The sequence below is a fragment of the Melospiza melodia genome, chromosome 16 (genome assembly GCF_035770615.1).
Source record: "Melospiza melodia melodia isolate bMelMel2 chromosome 16, bMelMel2.pri, whole genome shotgun sequence".
Taxonomy (NCBI): Eukaryota; Metazoa; Chordata; class Aves; order Passeriformes; family Passerellidae; genus Melospiza; species Melospiza melodia.
Genome location: NC_086209.1, coordinates 5,103,344 through 5,127,935, shown reverse-complemented (window position 1 = coordinate 5,127,935; position 24,592 = coordinate 5,103,344). Strand labels below are relative to the sequence as shown.

Below are 24,592 nucleotides of genomic sequence, written 5' to 3'. Positions count from 1 at the left end.
GCCTCTTGCTTTCATTCTATACAAAGGATGCAATATTTCAGCAGTTCTGTTTTGTGCAATTATACCTTGGTTTCTCACTATGAGATCTGAATATATTTCCACTAGGTTTTGGTCAAAAGGAAATTTGTTGCATAATTGCAGGGGAGACAATAACTTTAAATCAAAAAGTACCAGAGGATCAGAAAACCTTTCCACCAGCCTGTGGATAGCTGATCATACAGGATAGGTTTTATCAAGGTGACACACGTGGCCTCATCTTCCTTTTTGAGCATCAGGTTCCAGGAGAGCCACAGGGACAAAACATTTCTTTTTCTTTCCTGGTGCAAATATATGAAGCAATATGTTGTTTGCTATGTAGTTTTAATATCTGAAACAGAATGTTCTCTCTGTACAAGAGACCCCAGCCCACTTCTCCTTCAAAGCACGTTACTCCTGTGCCCTCTGCTAACATGTCCTCGTTTTCCCGCTAAGGAATGACTGTGCTCTGCCTTTGGCTGCCATCCCACATCCCCAGAATTGCCTCAGTTTCGGCTTTCTGTGGGCGATTTGTGGAGCACGCAAGGAAACAAGAGGATGGATGAGTTCCCCTTGCGCTCCGGCGCTGGAGCCGCCTGTCGCTGGCTGCAGGGCTTTAGGACCCAGGGGTTGCCGAGTGGAGGAGGCTGAATCCCCTCCCGCTGTCATCCTCCTGCCTCTGCAGCTTTATTCCTACAGCCTTCAATGGTGACGGACTCCCTCCCACCCGGGCTGCCAGCCGGAGCCACAAGGCCTCGCTAGGAGCGGATCCCTGCGGCTCCATGGCATCTCCCAGGACCATCACCATCGTCGCCCTCTCGGTGGCCCTGGGGCTCTTCTTCGTCTTTATGGGGACGATCAAGCTGACGCCCCGGCTCAGCAGGGATGCCTACAATGAGATGGTAAGTCGGGCAGCACGCAGGGAGCTGCTGTGGGGCTCTCCCGCCTTGCAGCAGGAGTGGGGGGACGCAGGGGGTGACTGCCCTGGGACCCCGAGCGAGGCCAGGAGGGGGAAGAAGCTGATCTGACTCATTGCTTGATCGACATGGAGGGAAGCCAATAAAAGGCAGTGCCCAGGGTATCCTGGCAGCCCTCGCCTGGCTCCGGCTGAGCCCATCCACGGAGAAACCTCCGGTGGAAAAGGATGGGGAGGAGAGGCGGGGATGGGGTGGCACAGCACACACGGCCTGCAGGAGATGGGGACACAAGGGGCTGGAAAAACAAGGCCTGCAGGAGTGCCAGACGTGCAGCAGGGACAGCTGATCCCCGAGGGGAAACCTATCCACTGGATGGGGGTGGGAAAAGCAGATGCCTGCTCCGGCAGATGTTCATCCTCAAAATTCCATGCTTTAAAGCAAGGATAATGACACTGGCTGTCCCTACCTCATCAGACTTGTGCAGGGATTAATTAATGATTGTGAAAAGCTTGAGATTCTTAGCTGGCAGAGGGAGGTATTATTAATAGTCTTCTTATTATTCTCTTTGGCCTGGGAAATGAGCTTCTCCCCCTCTTGCCTAAGAGGAAAGGGGTGAGGAGAGGACAGAGAAGTCACTTGTGCATTTCTCACCTGGTGAACTGGTTTATGCTCCTCTCTGCTCAGGGCCAGCCCTGCTGCAGAGCTCTGTGAGCTGCAGGCAGGTGAGGGATTGGCTGCCACATTTTGCTTCCTCATCTGTGTTTATTTATTATCCTTCTCCCCCCCACCCCCTTTCCCAGTTATTCATTGTGGTGGTTGAAAAGATTACTATAATTTTTGTGCCCTTAAAAAAAATACTGCTGGAAGTTTCCAGCACATTCTGTTCTCTCCCTTTGCTCCACCTGCCCAGCTGCTTTTCCTTAGCTCTCAAATAACGTCTGAATTGCAGTGCTTAGTCTGCAGCCCAGCACAGGGATCTCACAGAGGAAAATCCCCAAGAAGTAATTCATGGGCAAGAGACACATGAGGTACAACCCCTAGAAAACAAAGCTCTTAAGCTTCTGCTACAGAAAAAAAAAAAAAAAAAAAAAAAAAAAAAAAAAAAAAAAGCACAGAGACTTTAGGAGCCTTGCAAAATGCTTGCTCTGTAAAATATTTCACTTCTGTGTCTCCTTCTACTTTATCAAGAGTCAGGCCTACAGGTAGGGATGATCTCTGGTTTTATAAAGCAGACATTAGGCAGTACCATTATTCTTCATAGTCCATATTCATGTTACATATTCATGGCTCATTAGGCTCTCCTGCATTTGTTGGGCTGCATGCTGTGGTGGTCTGTCAGGTCATGCAGACAGGGAAAACCTGACCTTGCTAATCCATAACGATGGCTTTTTGCCCCCAGCAAACAGAGAACCTCTGACCACCAAACTTGTAGTTTTTCATTTGGCAGAAAACACATTAGCTTGCCTATTAAAATACCTAAAATACCAGAGTACTCTAGGACATGCTTATAGTGCATTTCTTAAAAATGTTGTATTTTTCACAACTGTTTAAAAATACTCTGTTCTGATGTTTTAGTCACTGATGGTTTAAAATACATCCTTACAATACAAACACTTGGAGTAAATGTGTCACAAGATCTTTAGTTATTTTGTAGCAAAAATGACAATGCTGGATATTTTTTAACCACCTGTGAAGTATCAGTTCCTCTCAGAAGGAAGCATCAAAATCTATGGAGACGTGGGAAAGTTCTGTATGACTGTAATGTAGGTTTCCAAAATTGTATGGAAGTAAATCCACAGTCTGATCAGTGCCTGTGAGAGCTGAACAATCCTGTAACTGAGATTTGGCTTCCATTTCCCTCACACTGAAAACACAATAGCAAGAATGTCTTCAGGGATATTATTCTCAAGTATAAGTGGAAATAATTTCAGTGTATCACACTGAATATAGGAGCCTTATTAAAATATATATTTATAAAGGAAATACTTGATTGCAAAACAAAAAGAGAAAAACAAAAAACAAACGAAACAGTGAGGCCCCCAGCACCTCATGTTCAAATGCAAGAACCTAGACATGTGTAAGGACAAAAGTTGGTTTTCTACCCAAAAGAATAAGGCAGCTGTGTAAGCAGGCTGAGACATGCAGTTTACACTGCTTCTAAATCCAGCATAACAAAAATGTCAAATGTCAGCTTGCTTTCACCTGAGGAAAGAAAGGTTCATAAAGGTATGTAAGGACAGGATAGGACTGGTGAATCTCAGCTTTGATGTTTAGTCCCACCCTAAGCCTGCACTGCCCATATCTACTGTAAGTTGCTTTGGAATATTTTAAATTGCTTTGGAGTAGAAAGAGACTTGTATTTACTTGTTGTGCTTTGGCTTTGGAGGGATTTGGTGTATTAGTCAATTTTAAAGCACAAGGTACTCTTAGAAAGAGGTTTGTTTTAATAACAGGGTTCTGCACTACTAATTCCAGCAATCAGAACCTCAGATTTTGGGGTAAGGTACACCTGGCCTGGTTGTAGTTCCAAAGATGGATGAGAGATTGCAGAACTGTTTTCCAGTGAAGAGACAACAGCTCAGAGAGGTGGAATTGCAGATTGATGGTTTAATACACCCCCAAACAGAAGCTTTACAGATTGGGTATTGTGCCAGAGGGGTCTGTGACAATTGAAATAATTTTTAGATCGTGTTGCACATCAATCTGTTTCAATGGAAGTCACCTTTGCCTTCCCTTTCTCACACGATGTCCTTGGCTGCTTGGTTCCAGAAACGAGCATACAAAAGCTACGTGCGGGCCCTGCCCATGCTCAAGAAGATGGGAGTCAGCTCCATCCTGCTCCGCAAGAGCATCGGCGCCCTGGAAGTGGCGTGCGGCATTGTCATGACACTGGTGCCCGGTCGCCCCAAGGACGTGGCCAACTTCCTGCTCCTGCTCCTGGTGCTGGCCGTGCTCTTCTTCCACCAGCTGGTGGGGGACCCCCTGAAGCGCTATGCCCACGCCCTGGTGTTTGGGATCCTGCTCACCTGCCGCCTGCTGATCGCCCGGCAGCCCGAGGAGCTGCCGCCCGACAAGAGGATGCTGTCGGTGAACGGCGATGAGCAGCCACTCATCCATGAAGCAGCTCCCGAGAAAGGCAAAGTGAAGGTATCCTAGCTGAGTGCATGTGAGGAAACACGGACCCTCGAGGCAGCTCTCTCCAAACTCACCCAGAAAATTTGGTTTTTATTTACCTACTTGCTTTTTTTTTTTTTTTTTTTTTTTTTTGTCTGTCTGTCTAAATAAAGTTGCGCTTGGGGTCTGAGAGATACAAGGTATGTCTACACTGTAGTCTTGCTTTTGCTGCTGCCCTGTAATGTAGAAAAACACAAGCTTAGCTTCCACAGGGACAGCTTGAAGGCAGTCAGCAACCCGGCTGGAGCAGTGCTGGCCTCAGCAGGAGCTGCAAACCATCCTGAGACCCCTCATCTGGGCAGGCACTCAGGCCACCCTGGCACTGCTGCAGTGGGCACATGGTCCTGAGCAGCAGCAGAGCTGGCCTGGTGCTGCTGCTGCCCGGAGCAGAGGGTGGGCAGGCCATGAGCAGTGTCCCTGTGCTGCCCCACACACACATCTGCACTTCCCTTTCCATGGTTAAGGGGTAAAAGGGACCCTGTTACCAAAAAAGTGCTGTTTGCTGTGTTGGAGAGAGGGGTTCCTTGGGCTTTGCTGCCTCTGTGCCCAGTCCTTTCTATGGAATGCTTATCCAGAGAAAACATGGGATGCTCTGTTTACATCTTCTTTGATTTCTGTGCAGAGGCTCCAAAACTGGGACAATGGCCTGATAACAGTAGGGGTTTTTTTGCCTGCTTCACACAAGGCAGTGGCATCTCTTTACCCTTCTTGGCAGAGAAGATGGGATGGGGAGGAGAACTGCCCAAAGAACTCCAAAGTATCTCTCTGATGTTGGCAAGTAGCATTGTGCTCCCCAGTTCCTTGCAAGTTCCTTTCCCCCCCGCCCCCACAGCTACTGTGACTTTATAGAATTGCTGTTTATTTCTGATAGATGTGGGTCTGAACAATTGCAGTACCTCACTGCTCATCCCACATACAGCCTCAGTGAGCTGGGATAAGTCCTGTTACAGAGCCTGAATCCCTGTGTTGTATCTGAAATCTTAGAGTGTCATACGGAGCATGTGTTACCTCTGTAATTTGTCTGGTTTTCTTAATGTTTGTCTGTTCTCAGTTTTTTTTTTCTTTCTTTCTTTTTTTTTTTTTTTTTTTAATTTAGTCACAAAAATAAACTTTTTGAAATTTGGAGAAAAATGTCTTTACAGAAACAAATTTATTTGAGAGATGTGTCTGAAAACATTTCCCTCTGGTCAAAAACTCCACCTAAAATGGGCAGAATCATGTCAGGCAATTTGAGAGACAATGTGATGCAGAGTGGAAGTCAGAGAAATTCTACTTGGTTTTATATTAATAACCACAGATAATTAAAAGAGACATTTGGGTATTTTACCGAAACAGCCTCAAATAAAGTTCTGCTACAGTTCAGTGCAGCAGTGAGAAAAGGCAATTCCAGTAAACTGTCAGCATTGTATCTCTATAAAAATTGGTGATGAATGTTCATACAGTTTTCTCCTGAATTTTGCTGCTAAAACAGAGGCAGCCCTATATGTGTGTATATATATATATATGGCTGTATCTGTTTTAGCAGCAAAATATACATACATATGCTGAAAAAGCCACATCCCAGAGCTCCAGATGGACTAAATCTCTTTTATCAGATGTGCACCCTGAGCGAAGGAACCAGCAGGTTCTTTTCACCTGCTTCTCATCTTCACAGACTATCTCAAGTTCATCCAAAATATATACACAGAATTTCCTTTACTTCCCAGAAGATGCTTTAACTACCATGCTCCGACAGGTTATTAATTGTTTTAATTCAAAACCAAATAAAAATACCACCAACTCAAAGCCACACCATGCTATGCATTCCCAGGAAACACGACTGAACTGCTGCAGCCCTTTCACCTGGGCATCCAGCCCAGGAAACCTTTGGGAACAATTGTTGTGTTTATCTTTTGTAACATTCCTCGCTGGAGCTTGTAGAGATGATAATAATAAAGCATCCCATGGAACAAAGCCTATCTCTGTAAAAGCTTCAGACTGTTCAGTGACTACTAAAAAAACCCTTTTTTCACATTTGCATGGAAATGAACAACTGACCCGCAGCAGCGGCTGCACGTTCTTTGTTACAGAGCGAGATAACTCATCTTGGGAGCCCAGTAACACGAATTCTGTATTTATCTTAGCGGGCTGACCTCTGTCACTGCCCCCCAGCATTAAACAGCTATTTTTGGACTCTTCCAGCCATCTGTGCACGCTGGAAGTGACAAGAACAGATCCGCTCTTTCTCTAAGACCTCGATGCTATTTTACTCTTCCTTTTTTTTTTTTCCCCTTTAATTCTTTCTTTCTATTTCATTTCGCTCGGCCTCGGGGTTACTGCTTCGCTTTATTTGTGCCTTTTTTTCCCCGCCTCTCTATTTTAAAACGTAGCCTTAGGCTGCCGCTCCCACCCCGACGCACACGGACACACTGAAGGGAGGGACTCAACCCCTCACGGCGAGTTCCCGCCCTCCACGCACTGCGCATGCGCAGAGGTGCCCGGTGCAGGAAGGGCGGAAGCGCCGCCGTCATTCCCGCCCCCCCCACGCTGTGGCGGTGCCGCGCATGCGCAGCTGTGCGGATGGGCGGGACCACAGGCGGTCGGTGCGCATGTGCGGGCGGTGGCGGCAGGGTTTGAATGCAGGAACGGTTGGAGCTGGTGGGCGGCGGCCGTGGGAAGGGTGACCGGGGCGGCAGGAGGGCCAACTGCCCTGCATTGGTCCGTGCTGCCCCGAGAGACGGGCCCTTAGTGGGGTGGTGAGTGGCTGTGGTGGCGGGCGGGTCAGTGGCTGTGGCGGCGGGCGTCGCTACCCGGGGCAGCGGGAGGGTCAATGGTCAGTGGCCATGAGAGGGGCACTCGGTGGCCAGGGCAGCGGGAGGGTCAGTGGCTATGGCGGCGGGGGTCGGTACCCAGGGCAGCGGGAGGGCCTGTGGCTGTGGCGGCGGGGGTCGGTACCCAGGGCAGAGGGAGGGTCAGTGGGCAGTGGCCATGAGAGGGGCACTCACTGACCAGGGCAGCGGCTGTGTGAGGGGGCGGTCAGTGCCTTCCGCCGGGCCGGCCTCGCCACCTCCGTCCCCTCAGGATGCCCCGGGCAGCTCTGGGGGTGTTACGGTGGGGGCTGCTGAGGAGGAGGGTGAGGGTGACGGTGACGGGTGCTGCTGCCGCACTCTCTGTGTGGGCACCGAGGGGCTCGCTGAGAGCCAGAACTGCCCTTCCAGCCGCTCTCTCCTTCTCCAAACCTTTCTGGTAGAACTGCAGGACAAAAGACAACAAAACACATGTAGGGAAGTGGTGAGGGAGCTGAGAGAAATCTGGTGCTGTACTCCAGTGTGGTCACCGAGCTTTGCTGCACAGGAAAGTGACAAACACGCCTATAGGGAAATAACGATGATTGTAACCTCGTAAGGAAGTGAGAGGAGTATGAATTGAAAGTCATTGTGTTTTAATGTCTCAGGAAATACACGTTCCAGCAATCCAGGGACAGGGGTACACAGTCTACCAAGTTCAGGAAATTGTAGCAAAATTTCCTATTTTGTGGGTAAAAGGTTGATCTCTCCAGCATTTTGAGGCGAAAATGCCACTTTTTGTGGGTGTATTTCACCTACACCTGTGCAGTTTGGCACTGTTGGTAGCTCTTGTATCTCATTTGGAGGTTTACCCAGATTTCTTAGTTTTTCCAATCCAAGCTGGTTCGTAGGAAGGCTGCAGAAGAATCTAATTTTTGTGAAATAGGAAGAAAAGTGTTGTTATGATCCTCTACAATCTGTACCTAACCTTGCAGAGAATCATGACTTGTTGACTGGGTTGTATTGGCACATGCAATCAAAGTAAGGAAAATAATAATGTACAAAATTCACTTAGAAGAAAACTTGTTTGTGTTATGTTAAATTTCTGGTTATGTTGACTTTTTTAATCAAAAAGCTATATAAGATTGTATCAGATAATGTTTAACTTGAAAGGAGCTTGTGTTAATTTTTACTTGGGTATTTTTTCCTTTTTAATGTAAGATGAGAGTTTTGATACACTGTTGTCTTTACATCTTTGAGGATCTTGTCTGATCTTTTAGGGAGCAGTGAGCTCTAAACTATTTCTTTTGAATTTACTCATGTTATGCAGGATGCCTCTAAAATCTGCTTGTCAGGAAAATAAATGTTTCTTTTTCTTGCAGGGAACCAGCTCTCTGACATTCCTCAGCTGATCTCTTTTCTTACCTAAGGAAGGATTTGCTCTCACATGACAAATGAGTAAAATTCTCCAGTCTCATCTGGGAGTCTGAAAAGATGCAGCGAAGGAGGAGTTCCAAGACCCCAAAGCAGCCTCTGTCCATTCCCAATAAAAGCCAAACTGATCTCTCTGCCTGGCGAAAGGGAGGGAAAACTGACTCTGAAAAAAGTTTGCAGAATAATCAATCTGCTGGTGATCAGAAATGTGAGAGCCAGGAAGGGTCTCTAGAGCAAGCTTTGAGCTACTTTCAGAAAGGTGAGGAAACTTTTTGGGGTGTTTATCTAGGATTGAGAAGATTGCATTCTTAATTAAAAAAAATATATCTGTTTTCCCTCTTTAATGCCTGAGCTATGTATTATTTCTTTAATGTCTTAGAAGTTTTGTGTTATTACAATGTTAAACAAAAAGGAATAGTATAGAATGGCTTGGATTGGAAGGACCAAACCCTCCAGTAGATCAAGTTTCTCAGGGCCCCATCCAGCCTGGCCTTGAACACTTTCAGGGATGGGGCAGCCACAGCTTCTCTGGGCAACCTCAGCCAGGGCCTCACCACCCTCACAGTAAACAATTTTATCCCAATATCTCATCTAAACCTCCTTCAGTTTGAAGCCATTCCTTTGTCCTGTCACTACGTGCTTTTCTAAGAGGTCTCTCTACGTATTTCTTATTATAATATCAATGATTTTAGAGTAATTTCACTTCTCTTTTCCCGCTTTACCCCTGAGCTATGCAATGTTTCTTTAATGTCTTAAAATTTTTTCTGCTTTGTTACTATGTCAAGAAAAAAGGGGTATGTGCAGGGACAGTTCAGAGAAGCTTTTATTTAATTTCTGTTCAGAAGTTCCTTATTCCTGTGCTTGTCCTGTTTGTTTTTCCTAGCTCAAGACTCTGTTGCACTGAAGAAGAAGACTGTTGTGCAGGAACACTTGGATGCTGTGGAAAGCACTGCCCTGGAACAAGGGCTGCCCCCTGAAGGGTTTGAGATTCTGCTGAAGGTGGTGCTCAGTGGCAGATTTGGTACAGCATTTCTATAATTCTGTGAATGTGCCTTTCCCCTCTAATCAAATCCCCTCTGTACTTCTGTGAATGTGCCTTTCCCCTCTAATCAAACCTGCTGAGATAATGTGTTTGTGGTATTATAGCATAAAATTATTTTTTCTGGCATAATTTGGTGTAGTTTCCATTTTATTTTGTTAAGCTGAAATGAATTATTTGTCATCATTTTGAGGTATAGGTAAGTCCTTGCTAAATTCATACACACCATTACTTTGAGCAAGAAAGCTCTAAATAATTTAGTCCAGAGGGAATTTTGACTTAAGCTGCAAAACAATATTGAAGAACCTGGTACATGAGCACCATCTTACTTGAAATTGTTTTTTTTTCCAGCTGATACAGTGAATACTCGTTTGTTGAAGAGCCTGATTCCTGCCTCAGTGATACCAGAAAATTCTGTGGTTACAGCTGTGTCTTGGCTCTGTGTTGGCAAATGCTCAGGCAACATCCAGGTAACTTAGTAAGTGTTTACAGTAGGTATTGCTTCTGCACAGGAATCATAAGAACAGGTTATTTTGAGGAATCAAAAATCCTGAGGTTTTATTATACAAGGTCTTACCCAAGATACTGTTGTTTACCAAGACTGGCAGAGATGCCATTGCTAGAGTGGCAATGGGAACCAAAGAACACATTAAAACTGTCTGTGGAGATTTGGTTCCTGCTTGTCTTGTATCTTTGAACTCCTCAGGAATGGTGTCTCCACCAAGATTTCTGTGAAATACTTCTGCTGTGTGAGGCATCCTTTAATTTCAGTGAGGTATCCCTCAGGTCATGTGCACCTTGGTTGTGGCAACATGAGTTAACATTAGGGAAAGACTCTTTTTTTTATGTTCACATGGTCTGCTCAAAGGTTTATGTGGTAGAATCATTTAGATGGGCAAAGATTAAGACACAGAATCCAACTATTAACCTACTGCTGCCAAACCAACCATGTGCCAAGAGCCACAGCTGCACATCTTTTAAATCCCTCCAGGGATGGTGATTCAGCCACTTCCTGGCAGTGTGTTCCAGTGCTTGACAACCCTTTTGTGATGAAATTTCACCTATTATCCCATCTCAACCTCCTTGGCAGAACTTGTTGCTTGTTTCTTCTTGACTATTCTTTTTTTGCTTGGGAGAAGAGATTGGCCCCTGCCTCACTTCAGCCTCTTTTCAGGGGGTTGTAAAGAGTGGGAAGGTCCCCCATGAACCTCCTTTTCTCCAGGCTGAGCCCATGTGTGCCCTGTTTATTGGATTCCCTCTCCCAATCACCACTGATACACCAATAGGGTCCCATGGTTCTAGAAACCAAAAACCCAGTTGCCAGCAGCAGTGATGGGGTCAGTTGATTACCTGGTGAATCCCTTGGCAGACTTTCTTCATCTGAATACCCCTGAACTGTTTGTAGCTCTCTGGTTATCCTCGACAATGGTGTGTATCCTTACTGATCATGTCTCTGGAGCTGGATTCTGATTCCCCTGCCTTGCTTTTGCCCATCACTTAATGTAATGTGGTTTTTTTTCCTCTCTGTAGATGCTTTTTTTGAAGTGGCTGATCACAATGTTTGACTTCATTGATCACAAGGAACAGCTTAATGCCCTCTATGGTTTCTTCTTCTCCTTCCTGCAAGATGAGAAGTTGGTAAGGAGAGCTGAAGAACACATGGAACTGATAAAATAAACCTAAATGTTCATTAATAGTATACATATTAATGCTAGAATTAGTCTGGAGTAGGTGTTGATTAGAGATCATTTTCTGATGGTTGGATTTCTTTTTTTCTCTTTGCATTATAAGATTGCTGGGTGATTTAGGTCCATGAACAGGCAAGCACTGTAAGATTGCTGGGGTCTGTGTGTTTAACATGTTTCCAAGAATTGCTATGCTGTATCACAAGAGTGTCACCATTTATTCTGTATAAATTCCCAAGAGTAACAGTGGTCTCTGGGATTGTCAGACATCTGCAGGTAAAGTCTCCTGCTCCTGGGCAGAAACTGACTTGTACACCTTGGGCAAAAAGAAAAAAAAAAAGGAAAAAAATTAGAGCAGTGTTTATTTAAGGTGAGAAGCTAATTGCTGTTCTACTTAATTAATTTGAAATGTAGCTTAAAAGAGAACAAGCATTCAGGCAATTTCTGCCATATGGCAACTGTAAAATCCAGGAATTTCAAAGTGTTTGGGTTCAGTGCATAATAAGATAATCTTGGCAGTCATGTTAGGTATGAAGTTGGTAATATTCTTTCACTTTAGGATATTTGATGGTTAAAACAAGTTCCCAAAGTTCTGAGTTATATTTCTTGTAATGTTTTTAATGGTTTTAGATTAACTTCATTTATAATCTTTCCATAAAACTGGTATTAAGTTCTTAATGTTTGAAATAGCTTTTTCAGATATGATGGGTCAGTTGGAAAGTGCATCAGAGTTGGTTTGAAACTAATTTAAGACTCTTTACAGCCTCAACTACAGTTAAAAGCTCTAAAAAGTATTTTGGCTCAAAGGTGCCTTTCCTTTTGAAAATGTAATTGCACTTCCACTGCTGACTCTTGTAATTTCTAGACCATGTTCCAAAAGAAATGATCTGAGTTAATTAAGCAGCTTGGTTACAGTCAGGGCTGCTCACAGTGCAGATGAAGTTTTAAATGAAGTTGCTGTGTGGGGCTGTCTTTGTGCTGGCTTTTGTGTGTCCTGGCTGTGTGTCTGCAGCAGCAGGAGAGCTCATGATGCCCTTTTTGCAGTGCCCCTATATCTGCCACGTGCTCTACCTGCTGACCAGGAAGGAAAATGGTGAGTCTCATCTGTGTGAGCTGAAATGCCATTTATTTCTGATTCTGTTTGCTGGTGCTGCCTTTTCTTCCAATTAGCCAACACTGTGCTTTTAATGCAAGGAAGAGTGAGGGGTAGCTCAGGGAAAACTTGGTGTAACACTTGCTGAATTGGAAACCTCTCTATCACCCTAGAAATAAGAATTATTAGTTCTGCTTGCTTTATAAAAATGTTACTTATATAACTTTTGCTTAGATGTCTGTTATGATATTTTTAAAATCCTTTATATTCTTAATTTTATTTCCAGTCAGGCCTTTTCGGATTAGGATCCTGCTTGACCTCCAAGCAAAAATGGTGAGTTTATTTCAGATCTTGTAGAGTTTGAACTGTGGTTAATAATGCACTTTGTAAAACTAGTGTCCTTACACAGTGGAGAGGAATGATTGGACTTGGAATTGTAGGTTTTGGTCTTTGTGGCATCAAAATTTCTCTCTTGCATGTGCATCCCTAATTTTCATGTGTGTTTTGTGAGCACATGCAGTGATATATGCAGAGTTCAATGTGACCATGTATGGTAAAATCTCTGAAGCAAAGGGCACCTTCATTTATCTATTACAGTCTTTAATTTTCTATTCATCTTCCTTTTTCAAGTGGTGCCAAAAATGTCTGAAAAATGTAAGATTGTAGAGGACTTGCCCCTTTTGGTAAAAGAAAAAAAAACATTGCGATAATAACATGTTTTTTAGACAGCAGAAGACTATTTCTTATCATTTTGTTAAATTCCTTTCTATCAGTTATGACTACAGAAAGGTCTTCAGTCCTCTTTCTATTGTTATTTCATTGACCCAGTTTCTGTTGTGTCTGTCAGTTTCTGTTGTTTATCTAAGGTTACTTAATCATGTGTAACTCTGGAATTTAACTTTACTGATCACTGGGGTTTTTTGCTTCTAAAATACAGCATTCAGTTTCTGTATTAAAAACATTCCTCATGTGTTTTCCCTCTTGTTCTGCTATTTTATAGGGAATGCAGTCTCATCTGCAAGCTCTGCTGTCACTTTACAAACTTTTCTGCCCAGAACAGGTGACCATAACCCTTCCTGGGAAAATGAAGGTAAGGAATTAGATTGAGTCAGTTCAAAACCAGGATTTACTGCAGTATTTGTATGGAGCTTTCTATTTAAGCTATAGCAGATTTACTGGTGAAGATTAATTCCATTTTCTCTTTTCACTGAGTAAAATCAGGTTTAGATGAGGATTCTTTGCCTTGTGTTTTCTTTCCTTTTCATCATAATGAGATGATTTGGTAAGGAATGACATCTACCTTTATTTTATGAGGATTACTTTAATCCTTCTTTTGGTGTTCCTGCTGGGTTTCATTATTATTACTTCACACAATATTATGTTCTGAAGGAAACAAACTGTCTAATTTGTCAAGGTATTGTTCTAATTGCTGCCATTCTCAACTACAAATGACAGTGAACAGATGACAGTGAACAAGAGCTCTGCACTTGGAAAGTCTTTGTCATAGGAGAGAGAAAAAAGCAGGTAAAAAAATGTAGGAAACTGATTTGTCAGAGCTGCAAGGAACAGCAAAAAAATAATTCCCCTTTTAGAGAGCCTGTGTGTGTGCTCAGCCCTTTGACCAAGCAGAAACATGTAGCAGAACCAGATATAGAAGAGAAAACAGCATCTGGGGAGACCTAAATTGTGCAACAAAATTTTATTTCAGTGGGATAGACTTAAATGTTTGAGATTTTTGTTGGTTTTTTGGAACGGACATTTAATTTATATGCAGACAAATTGAGTTTCAATAAAATTTATTTCAATCTGCTTGTGTACTTATATTGTTCTCTAAATTTTTACTTTGCATTGTGCTGCACAGTCATCTGTTGGAGAATTTACATTTTTTAGCATGCACACTTGCATTTTTTAGAAGTGCAGTAAATTACCAGCAACTAGATGCCAAATATTTCTTCAACTGTCTTTATGAACACAGTGTTGTATAATAAAAGCTTGATTAACTAGGTCCAAGCCAATCTGAATTGTGATGGTTTGGCATTTGATTAGAATTTAAAGACTGCTTGGCATTGAAATGTCAAAAAAAATTGTGCAGAAAAGGTGTTAGCTTTTCCAGTTTTCTGTAGTAATATCTAGATTAATTTGAGTATTTGGTTGCTCATGGCATTGTTCTGTTATGTGGGTGTCACTTATGCTGAATTCAGAAAATTTTTCTATTAACTGAGCATACTTTGGTCGTGTTTAAATTTAAGGTATACTTGAGATTTAATCTATGAGTTGATGATTGAATTAAGATTATAAAATAGAAGTATTGGAGATCCCTTCTGAAATGGGGGACGTTGTTTCCAAAGGAAATTAAAGCCCAACAGTTGAATTGTGGCCCAAAGGTGATGAAACTGGAGGAATGATGAGAGTTCTGTGCTGTGAAAATCTGTCAAGTAGAGTTGAGTGTCTCTACATGACTGTGGTGATGTTTATCAGAATAGAAAGTGATCTTTCTATTGCTTTGTCTTAGCTTAACTTCTTGCATGGGTGTCTGATTTCTGTTTCCAGACTTACTTCAAGAACTCAGAGGGCCCATGGAAAGCAGTAATCACTGCAGTGAGGCAGAGAAACAAAGGAACTTCTCCTCTGTCCCAGGCAGTGTTTTTGGGCACATCTCAGCCTCAGTCACGAAAGAGGGTATGTTATGGGCACCCTAGAAGGTGCCAAGTAGTGCTTCTCATTATGAATATTGGCAAATAATGGCAGTCTGCCTTTATTTCAGCACTGGAAAGTGGGGAGTAACTATAGAGAGATGCAACAATCAATTATAATGAAAACCTGGGTACCTTTTTTGTAAAACTGGGTCTTTCTGGGAACATTGTTCATGAGTACAGCCAATTGCCTTGGGAACTGAGTCATTTGTGTTTCCTTTCTACAGAAATGGAATGCCCAGTTGGTTATACCTGCAAGCAGTTCAAGCACAAAGCATTTAGATGAGGACAGAGAAAAGAGCTGTTTTTATTTGTGCAGTCCAAACGAGTCTTTTCCAGTGGAGCAGCTGCAGACCTTCCCTCAGCTCCTACAGAATATCCACTGTCTAGAGGTGAGTTTCAGGAAACATTGGTGAATGTTTTGGTAGATCAAAGAATGGCCTTCTGTGCCCTATTTATATGTGAGTAGTGTGTGAGCTACCTAATTCTAACAGAGCTTCTAGTCCTGACTGAGGAGATTGGATGAGTCCTGTGAATGGTCTTGTGGTGATAAAAAGATTGGACATGAGGTTCTCTGGCAGTTTATTGATGCAAATACTGAATAATTCTTTATTTCTTTTTTTCTTGCAGTTTCCTTCCCAGATGGGTTCAGTGCTAACAAACCCCTTGTTGCTTCACTACATGAATTGTGTGAAAGATGAATCTATTTACCTGAGGCTCTACTATTGGATGGGCCAGAGGCTCCAGGAAGGTAAGAACTTCAGTATTATCTTGTGAGGTAGGGAGCTAAGGGATGTCTGAGGCTTTTCACTTTGCAGTAATGGTTCTGTGCTATTCAGATTTACAGTGATAACCATAGAGTGTTAAATCAGCTACTGGAGGAGAGCTGAATTTGGTTTCTCATTGTGCTTGTTCTTGCTGTGCTCATATTTAAGTACAGTATTCTCTCCTTTTCAGAATGCACCTGGTGTGTGGTTGATAACCCACATGAAGAAGAATTCAGGAGCTTCCTGGAAACTGCCTACAAGGCAGAATGTTTCTTGCAGGTAAGTGTGTTTTCTGGAAGCCAAGGGTTTCAAAAAGTCTTCCCTTAAAGAGCTTCTGGCACTTACCTGTTTCCTGTAGTATTTCTGAGACAGTGACTCAAGTGATAAAAATACCTTTACTTATGGCAAGTCAGTATTCTGGAAATGGCCTTGTTTTCTGCAGGAAAAATAATCTAAGAATGATAATTTGAATGTCCTGGCAAGTATGGCAGGAAGGAGCTGTGAGCCTCTTGCTTTCTCCAGAGTGATGTGAGCATGGCAGACTGCAGCCAGATAACTTTTTGAATGCTTCTCTTCTGCTTTTCAGGAGGGATTTGCTGCCTGTGAAGAGTTCCTGTATAAGACCATTCCCCTCTGGGATGGCGTCTGCTGCCGCTCAGAAATCCTCGGGCTCGTGAGCTGGATCCCCCTCAGCAGTTTCTCTGGTGTGTGTCTCAGATCCTTTGGGTGAGCTTGGACCTTGGGGATATGTCAGGGCACAGAATTTGTGCACTGATATCATACTGCTTTCTCATTTTTTTCAGACATTAAGCCATATCTCTTTGATCCCCTGGCACAGCTCTTTTTCACATCATCTATTTACTTTAAGGTAATTCAAGTGAACACAATGGCTCTTTACTTCTAGTTAATTCTGCTATCTGTACTTGTGTTAGATGTTGAGGGACTCTATAGGAAACATCTTTTTGAGAAGTCTGTGCCCAAACAGGATAAAACATATACTTACAGTTTAACTTCTTTAAGAAATAGGTGCTTTAAGATAGCTTCCTTTTTTGACTGGAATTAAGCTGGGGCACTGGAGATAAAAAGAACTGATAGCACACAACACAATAGTTGATTTGTTTTATTGCAGTTTTAACTACTTGTTTAAACAGTTTTATTGCAGTTTTTTCAGTACTTGAAGTTCACATTCTCCAGGAAAAGCTATATACAACACATACAATCAGTTCTAGGGGCCATGCAGCTATGTCACTGCTCCTGAGAAACTCCTAGTACCTTTCCTTGGATATGCCATTTCTCAAGGCATTCTTTGTTTGGAATTATTCTCTTGCATGAATTAACATCAACCTGATTTCTTTTTGCCTATTGCAGTGCAGTGTTCTTGAGAGCCTGAAGGAGCTGCTGCAGAACTGGTTAAATTCCCGTGTGTTTCAAATGGATTTGGAGATTTCTTCTGTGTAAGTTTGTCTTTAAAGAATGTGAGCCATGTTCTGTGCATTGCTCACTGGTAATGAGCAGTGGTATTTAGATCTGGTATTTAGATCTATATTCTAGCCCCAACACCCAGCCTAAAGACCAAGCAGAAGGTTAATAATACAGTTATGATTCTGCTATGTTGTAAGCTACCTTGTCAGGCCTGTTCTTTGTCTTTCTTTAGAAGTATTTCTGCTGACACTGGAAATTGAAGTGTCCAGAATTCAAAATCCTCATAGCACTGACAACTGGGTGTTCATATGGTGCTGATAACTTCTTGCTGCCTGTATTGAAGAACAAGTGTCTGTTGTTGAGTATTTGATGGGGCAAAAGCATAAATGTCAATTTTGTTTCACCATTTTCCATGCTGCTGTTTGCAAAGAGGTTTCTGTAATGTTGTGCCATGTCTTTGCTGCAGGAACACCACCCTGTCTGGACTGGTGAACGTGGTGGCTGAGCTGGTTCACTTTGTGGGATGGATCTCTACTGTTGGACTGCGTTTGGAAAACAATTCCACCTTCTTGCTCTACTTCATTCTGGATTTCTATGGCACTGTGGGTATCCCAGTCATTTTGTCTTTCTTTTCAAGTACTCCTAAGGCTGTCTGCATTTTTAAGCTAGAGCATAAAAACATCTTCCTCATTCTAGTTTACAGAACTTTGTGATTCAATGCCAGAATATTCCATGTACTTGGTAGATCTGCAGGTGAAAACTGCTGTTGTTGTATCCACAAGCAGAAGTAAATATGCTGCTAGAAAGTGGTTGCTCTAAATTCAGAGGTGAACTGAGGAAGGAGAATTAACAGCAGGCCATAACCTGCTTTTTTAATGGTGACTTAAAGAAAAGAGCAGTGATCAATTCAATTTCACACAACTTTATCTTGGTTCTTTTTCATTAAATGTTTCCTTAAAAATGTGGGGTTTTTTTTTCTAATTTGTACTGTAGACAAACTGAACAGCATCAAATAGCTTTAAGTATTCTCCAGCTTCCTCGTGTCCTCTGTGTAGTTGTGCTTATTGTGAACTCCAGCCATGCTGTAACAACAGCAACAGCTCCTACAGTTCAGGTTGGGAATAGCTGTAAAAACAGTGGCAGTTCTGGGATCTATCTGTAACTGAATTTGTCCACTAAAAATGCACAAAACTGATGGGTAACAACACTTGTGTAAGACCCCCTGGCCTTCCCTTCTGGATGGATCTGGTTGGAGCTCAGTGTCATGCTCTCTGTTGCTCTAACCCCCTTGGCAGTTTGTAATAACCATTACTTTGGCACTAATAATCAGCCTGGATGTGTTTCATTCCTGCAGGTGTGTGACATGTACCTGAAGTACAACCTGCCTTTGCTGATAATGCCTCCTGCTGGGGTTTTCTACCCAGCACTGCTCAGCATGGATTCTGTCAACTTGAATCATCTCTGCTACATTATGTACAGGTACTACAACAGGGGTGGGCTGCAGGGACTCCTTGTCTTCTTTCAGTCTTTTGGAAATGAAATGACTTTGTTGTAAAAACCTGGGATCTACTTCTTGCTGTGCAAGGTAAAGGTAAAAATTCCACTTGTGTCCAGCTTTCATGACAAAGGATCTTACAGTTGTAGTTCCTTTTTTTTTTTCAAGTCTGTTACCCAAGATAGCAGGACTCTGACCTCTCTCCTGGTATTATTTCCGTATCTTTGATATGTGAAGGAAGAAGTTCCCCTATTGTTTTGAGGGAACTAAAGTCAGCCAGCTGGGATTAATGGTAGTAACTATACAACTTCTCACTCCTCTTCTTTGGCTACTACACTTGAGTATTTCCTTACAAGTTCTGCCATGTACCCATGTGCTGAGTAGGAAGCACTTCTTCCACCTCCAAACTCCAGGAATTTGGGACTGCCTCATGCTGCTGGCAAGGCCAAAGGCAGCATTGTTTGTTGCTCTGCAGGATCCACCACCAAGGCTGCACTTCTTGGCCTTGTTAGTTCCAGTGGCTGCATCTGAGGAGAAGAGTGGCCAATAGCTGACAGCTGGTGCAGGGCTCTCCATGTGGCTTTTTCTCTAAGGAATCTGCAGGGTAATTAACATGACAGGAGGTCTCTAGGAAATAAGAAGAGCTAGTGCTTATTATATAGAACAACTGTCAAGTTGCATTACTTCCAGTGGCTTCTGTTTCTTTGCTTAGTGAATGAAAGTCTCCCTTCTTAAAAACACACTGCATTTCTCTGCTGATTTAAAGGCTGGATGTCCATTCTTGTGTGTTGCATTTATGAAGGTGACTGTCCCAGGCAAACTGGTCATGTGTGAATCATTTAAGAGACTGATATTATTAGATATGTCCCTACTCTGCCAAGTGATAAAGTCCCTTTGAATCCTTTTTCATGTCTCTCTCTTTCACCAATAAAGTTTGATGATCTTTCTCATGGTGGAAATAAGTTTTCTTGATACATTCCTCCAGCTTTTTTCAACACAGGCATGTAGTAAAAATTTATAGGCCCCTAACTTGGTCTTTATTTTGGCTTTTTTTTTTTTTTCAGGTATCGAGCCAACTTAGTGGCTGCAAAAGAAAATGAGCTGAGTAAAAAGGTATTGTGGACACATCTGTCATGTGCTAGAACAGACTTCAGCAAGGAATTGGCTTGAGTGGAGGGGAGGTGTGCTAATGGCCATCTTTTAAGGACTGGAGGGAGCACACAGCTGCTTTGAGGATGTTATTTATTGATTTTTCTTTTTCCCCCCTCAGAAAATCCTGCAGTACAAGTTCAGTAACCAGACATACCAAGAGTACAACCAGTACATAATAGCTATGGTGGGCTGTCTGTGGACATCCAGTGCATTCCAGAAGGATATTCATCCTCAAGGTCTTCGTATGGATGATAAACTGCTGAGTAAAACTGCAGTGAAGGAAGTAAAAACCAGCTTTAACATTGTCTATCATCCTGCCATGATGGGCTACTCTATTAAATTCCTGCAGCAGGTAATGGTGTAGGCCAAGATGTGGATCTTACATGGCACACCATGTTCTGTCTTGACTGTTTCTGTAGAGAAGTGTCTCTGTATCCTGGCTGAGTAGTAGAGGCAACTGAGCTTTCAAAAGCTGCTGTGGCATTCTGTGTTTGTTAGATTATTGGCACAATTTGAAGAGCCAATTGAATTTTCTTTGTGTGCTATGAAAGCAGTTGAATGTATGATTCTAGCAGTTTTGGATGTGAATTTGTACTCATGATAGAACTAAAATAGCTAATTAATGAAATAAATGACACTTCAGTAAAAGCTTACCAAAGGTGCATTCTGCCCCACAAAATAGACAGTGTGACCTAAATATTTAAACTCTAGAAAGTCAAGAAATGCATGGTTAAATTGTACACAGCTGTTCATGCTAGAATTTGTTAGCAGTGCTTTCTGGCTGTTGTGGTAGCTTTTTTGCTTACTAAAACAGAAATACAAGCAGCTGCTTCAAGCACAGAGGTGAGATAACATGGAGCTGTCTTGCATTGTCTGGTGAGTTCTGCCAGGAGTTTCCTTGAACTGTGGGTGCCCTCCTGTGCTCAGTGCAGCTGCTGAAGAGTGGAGAGAGCAGTTTGCCAGAGCTGTTATTGTCCCAAGATGTGTGTGCTGCTCCAAGAAGCCAGGTTTTGTAGGCTGTCCAAGGGCTGCACAGAGATGCCAGTTTGGTGTGAGAATTGCTGGCAGGCTCGAGGCAAGTGTAGGTGTGACTCCTGGAATGCAGCAAGGGGCACCTGAGAAGTTGAAGCAAAGAATTCTGGTTAGGAACACTTATTTGCCTTTGTTGTGTGCTCAGTGTCCTGAATCAAGCTAGTTTGTGTCTTACTGCTGATTAAACTCAGCTTTTGTCTTTGCTCAAGGAAGCTATTTTGGTTTTGTTGGACCAAGGAAAGAGATTGTATATATCTCATATCTTTTGTCCACATAATTCTTGTTCTGAGGCTTCCTAGAATCATGGAATATGCTGCAGTGGAAGGGACACACAAAAAGATCATCAAGTCCAACTCCTGCCTCTGCAGAGGGCAGCCTAAGAACCCCACCCTGTGCCTGGGAGTGTTTTCCAGACACTTCTTGCATTCTGTCTGGTTTGGTGCTGTCACCACTTCCCTGGAGAGCCCCTTCCAGTGCCCAGTCACCCTCAGTGGGAAGAACATTTTCCTGATATCCAACCTAAACTTTCCCTGGCACACCTTCCTAATTTTTCTTTATAAGTTTTGCACATTTAAAAAAACCCTAACTACAAACCAACAACCATAACACAAAACCAAAAAACACCCAACCTCAAAATTCCTGAAAAAACCCCAAAACCTTCTGGTGGGGAATTCTTGCATTCTCTTCCTACTGTAGAACTAGAAGAAATTTTGCTTAACAGCTGTGTCAAATGTGTTTTGAGGCAGAAGGAAATAATGTTGAGCTGCAGGGACACATTTTCCTGAGCAGTGCTGGGCACCAGAGGGCACTGCTCTGCAGCACTGGGGGAACAAACACTGATCTCAGTGTCACTTCTCTCCCCTTGCTCATTCTTGAGAATTTCTGACGTTTAGAAATGGAGACTTTTACACTGTAGAGATACCTGTGAATATTCCCTGTTGCTGTCCTATAATGCTGCAGCACAGGACAAGAGGGTCCAGATGTTTCTTTGCCACTTATGCACAGGGTATCATGCTGGAAGCCCCCTCTGAAGCAGGATTAAAAATCTCTGAATTTCTTTGCATACCTGCACTTCCTGATTTAGGAGACCTATTTAGACCTGATTTAGCAGAGACCTATCAACCCTGGACATACTTTTTATCTGACTTGATATTTTTTTATTCCCTTTCCTTAAGATTTGTCCTGAAGATACCACCTTCAACTTCAAATTAATTAAGGTAAGATTTCTTGTTTCAGTAAATAAAGCAGGTAAATTTCAGCAGCTGTGTTGAAGAGGATGAAGTTATAATCACCAAACTCACAAGTGTGCTAGAAAAATTTTGGAAGGGGAAAAATTCCAGCTGTAGGCTGTGATTCAGTCTCTTAACAGGGCCAAACAAGAGGACATCAACACCTGAGAAGTGAAGTATCTGTGGCTAGTGATTTGAGATTTTATGTATTTCCTTCATGAGTCAGTGCAGTGCCAGGACAGGGCTGTTTATTGCTCTCTGCAGGCTCCAGAAAAAGTTATTTTTGATGAACCTAAAGTTAATTGATAATTCAAATTCTGCTTCATATTTTATTTCTGAGACAGATGAGTAGCTTTGTTACAGCTTTGAACAGGAATCTTCACTGAGCAAATACAGTGGCAGTTGGTTTCCTTTCCTATGCCACAGAGTACTTCAAACCTGATCTGGAGGAATCCCCACTAGTGATGGGAGAAGGCTTTAATAGCCATGTTCATGGAGTTCCTGACTTATTCCCTGTTGATCCAATAGACTTTTCTTTTTCTAGAAGTAGGATTTATAAAAACTTGCAGTATTAGAGATCATGATTCAGTCTAAGGATGTAATTGTGGGCATTTAGGACCAGCAGGTGACCCTGTACCTGTGGGTGTTCACAGATGTCACCCAACATGTGGATTTTGTCCCACAGGAAGGCAGAGTTTGCAGACCTTTCCAAATTGGCTTAAGAAAGGCAAAGCTTTGTTCTGCACATCTGACTCTTCTTTCTGGTTTGCAGGGGAAGAAGTGGGACTGGTATCTGGAATATCTCTACTCCCAGGGTCTGAAGGGGCTGAAGGTGTTCATTGAGAGCAGCATCAGTCGGGTTTCCCAGATCCGCAGCAAAGCAGGGAATGTGGAAGTGTGACCTGGGGCACACTGCACTTCTTCTGTCATCTGGAGCAGACCTGCAGACTCTAAAGGACTGTGTCACTGATTCTTCCTTTCTCAGAGGAGAGAAACAGAGCATTGACTCTTACCTGCACTTTTGTACTGACATCTCTCTTATGAAAGTGAAGTCACAGATGTTGAGGCTGCCTTGGTTCACTAACACTGAACCCCCTCTTGTCCCTGCTAAACTTCTCTGGTCTGAAGCTGTGTGACATCCACCTTTTTCACCCTGGTCTGTGTTTGTTGGAGTATCTGTTCTGATTGAGAAACAAACATTTTCCATCTCAAAACTGCAGTAAGCAGTGATGCTTCATTTATAAGTAATGTTGACCTCTGACCTGCTTTGCCTTCCTCAGCAGCAGGTAATGGGAAATAACTCCATCAGCCTTTCAGGGATGCTGTGTATGTCTTGGATTGGAGCAATGTGAGCTTCCCAATCCCCTCTTGTACTCTGCATGACTTTTAACAGACTGACCAATCTGACCTTCCTGAAATTAATTTTCATTTTGAGGCTTAAGGAACAGTTTTTTTGCTAACTGTGGCTCTAATGATGTTCTAGTACAGCTGGAAAGTACACTGAACTGGAGTTCAGTTGATTTATTGGTGTGGGCGCTTCCACAGTGTTGCCACCAGCTCACCATTTTCTGTATTGATAAGTGCAAATGTAACTTTCCCTTTTTGTGTTTTTAGCTTGGTAGGTGTTGTATATTGAGTACATATGTATAATATATATTCTGTAAAGTATTTCTCATGTGTCATTTTGAAAAAACTCTTACAAAATGTATCTTCTCCTGTAATTTCATTTTAAGTCTGAGTAGAAGCTGAACTGAGGTTTCCAAAATCTGAATGAACTTTATTTTTCTGCTGTGAAACAAGGTTGTAACCACTTGAGAGCTGGGTTAGATGATGGTGAATTTTGCATTGTGAATCTGTGCTTTGATTTAGTAAAGGAATCAGTCTTGAGAGCAACTCTGGAGCCACTCAAGATGTTTGCTTTCTTCATCCCCTCAAAATCAGCCTGGTTGAGTACCAGAGTTCTCAGCTCAAGTACATCTGGTTAATGTCTAAAGTATTGCCCTTCTCTTTCATCTCTCTTATCCCAAGAAGTGTAAGTGCTGCTTGCTAATTTTTGTCAGGAGAAACAGACCTTCAAAACCCTGATGCTATTTTTTCAACAGGAGAAACTCCACCTATTAAAAATTCCTCCAAGTGGATATGTTTCAAGATGTGGCCCCAACATATAACTAGTATTATTTTTCTGTGAAGCTACCCTCAAAAGGTGTTGGAAATATTATTTCCACTTATGCTGGAAAGGCTGTGAACATCTCAAAGAGGCAAGAGCCAGGAAGACAAGGATTCCTGTTTGGAATTTGGAGTTTGTGGAAGGTGCATTCCTGTCAGCTGCCAGAGCCTTCATTTCACTTGTGGAAGATGCCAGGGTTCTTAAGAGTGTGTGTGATGTGTGTAAATGTATTTAAAGGGGCTTATAGAGAATCCTTGAGGATATACTGAATGTTTTACAGTTACTGGTGCTGACATCAGTTTTCCCTTGGGGTTGGTGTTTGGTTGAGGAAACACAGAATCATGTTATGGAGGACTTGCAGCATCACAGGTCTTTGTTATACCCTGGGTTGTGAAAGTATTTAAGCAAACTCTGTACAGTTTTGACATTCAAGTACACGGGCTGGGCACTTAGAAGTGCAGAACTACAGCAACAGGACAGATCATTTTAATGTCAGGGGTTTTTTAATGGGTT

At 42.7% G+C, this 24,592-nt stretch overlaps 2 protein-coding genes across 2 annotated transcripts; both read left to right on the top strand.

The window, feature by feature from the left end:
* Positions 1-627: 627 nt before the first annotated feature.
* Positions 628-5,237, top strand: TMEM35A (transmembrane protein 35A). The gene is made up of 2 exons (XM_063170384.1): positions 628-917; positions 3,702-5,237. The coding sequence occupies exons 1-2, from the start codon at positions 798-800 to the stop codon at positions 4,086-4,088; spliced, it is 507 nt and encodes a 168-aa protein (XP_063026454.1). The 5' UTR covers positions 628-797; the 3' UTR covers positions 4,089-5,237.
* Positions 5,238-6,700: 1,463 nt separating this feature from the next.
* CENPI (centromere protein I) lies at positions 6,701-23,662 on the top strand. Its single transcript, XM_063170945.1, has 21 exons — positions 6,701-6,803; positions 8,254-8,564; positions 9,189-9,326; positions 9,696-9,814; positions 10,875-10,982; positions 12,074-12,122; positions 12,409-12,455; positions 13,123-13,212; positions 14,673-14,801; positions 15,043-15,207; positions 15,446-15,566; positions 15,773-15,861; positions 16,169-16,286; positions 16,386-16,450; positions 16,951-17,036; positions 17,471-17,606; positions 18,359-18,483; positions 19,564-19,612; positions 19,770-20,003; positions 21,859-21,900; positions 22,685-23,662. The coding sequence occupies exons 2-21, from the start codon at positions 8,366-8,368 to the stop codon at positions 22,811-22,813; spliced, it is 2,238 nt and encodes a 745-aa protein (XP_063027015.1). The 5' UTR covers positions 6,701-6,803; positions 8,254-8,365; the 3' UTR covers positions 22,814-23,662.
* Positions 23,663-24,592: the final 930 nt, after the last annotated feature.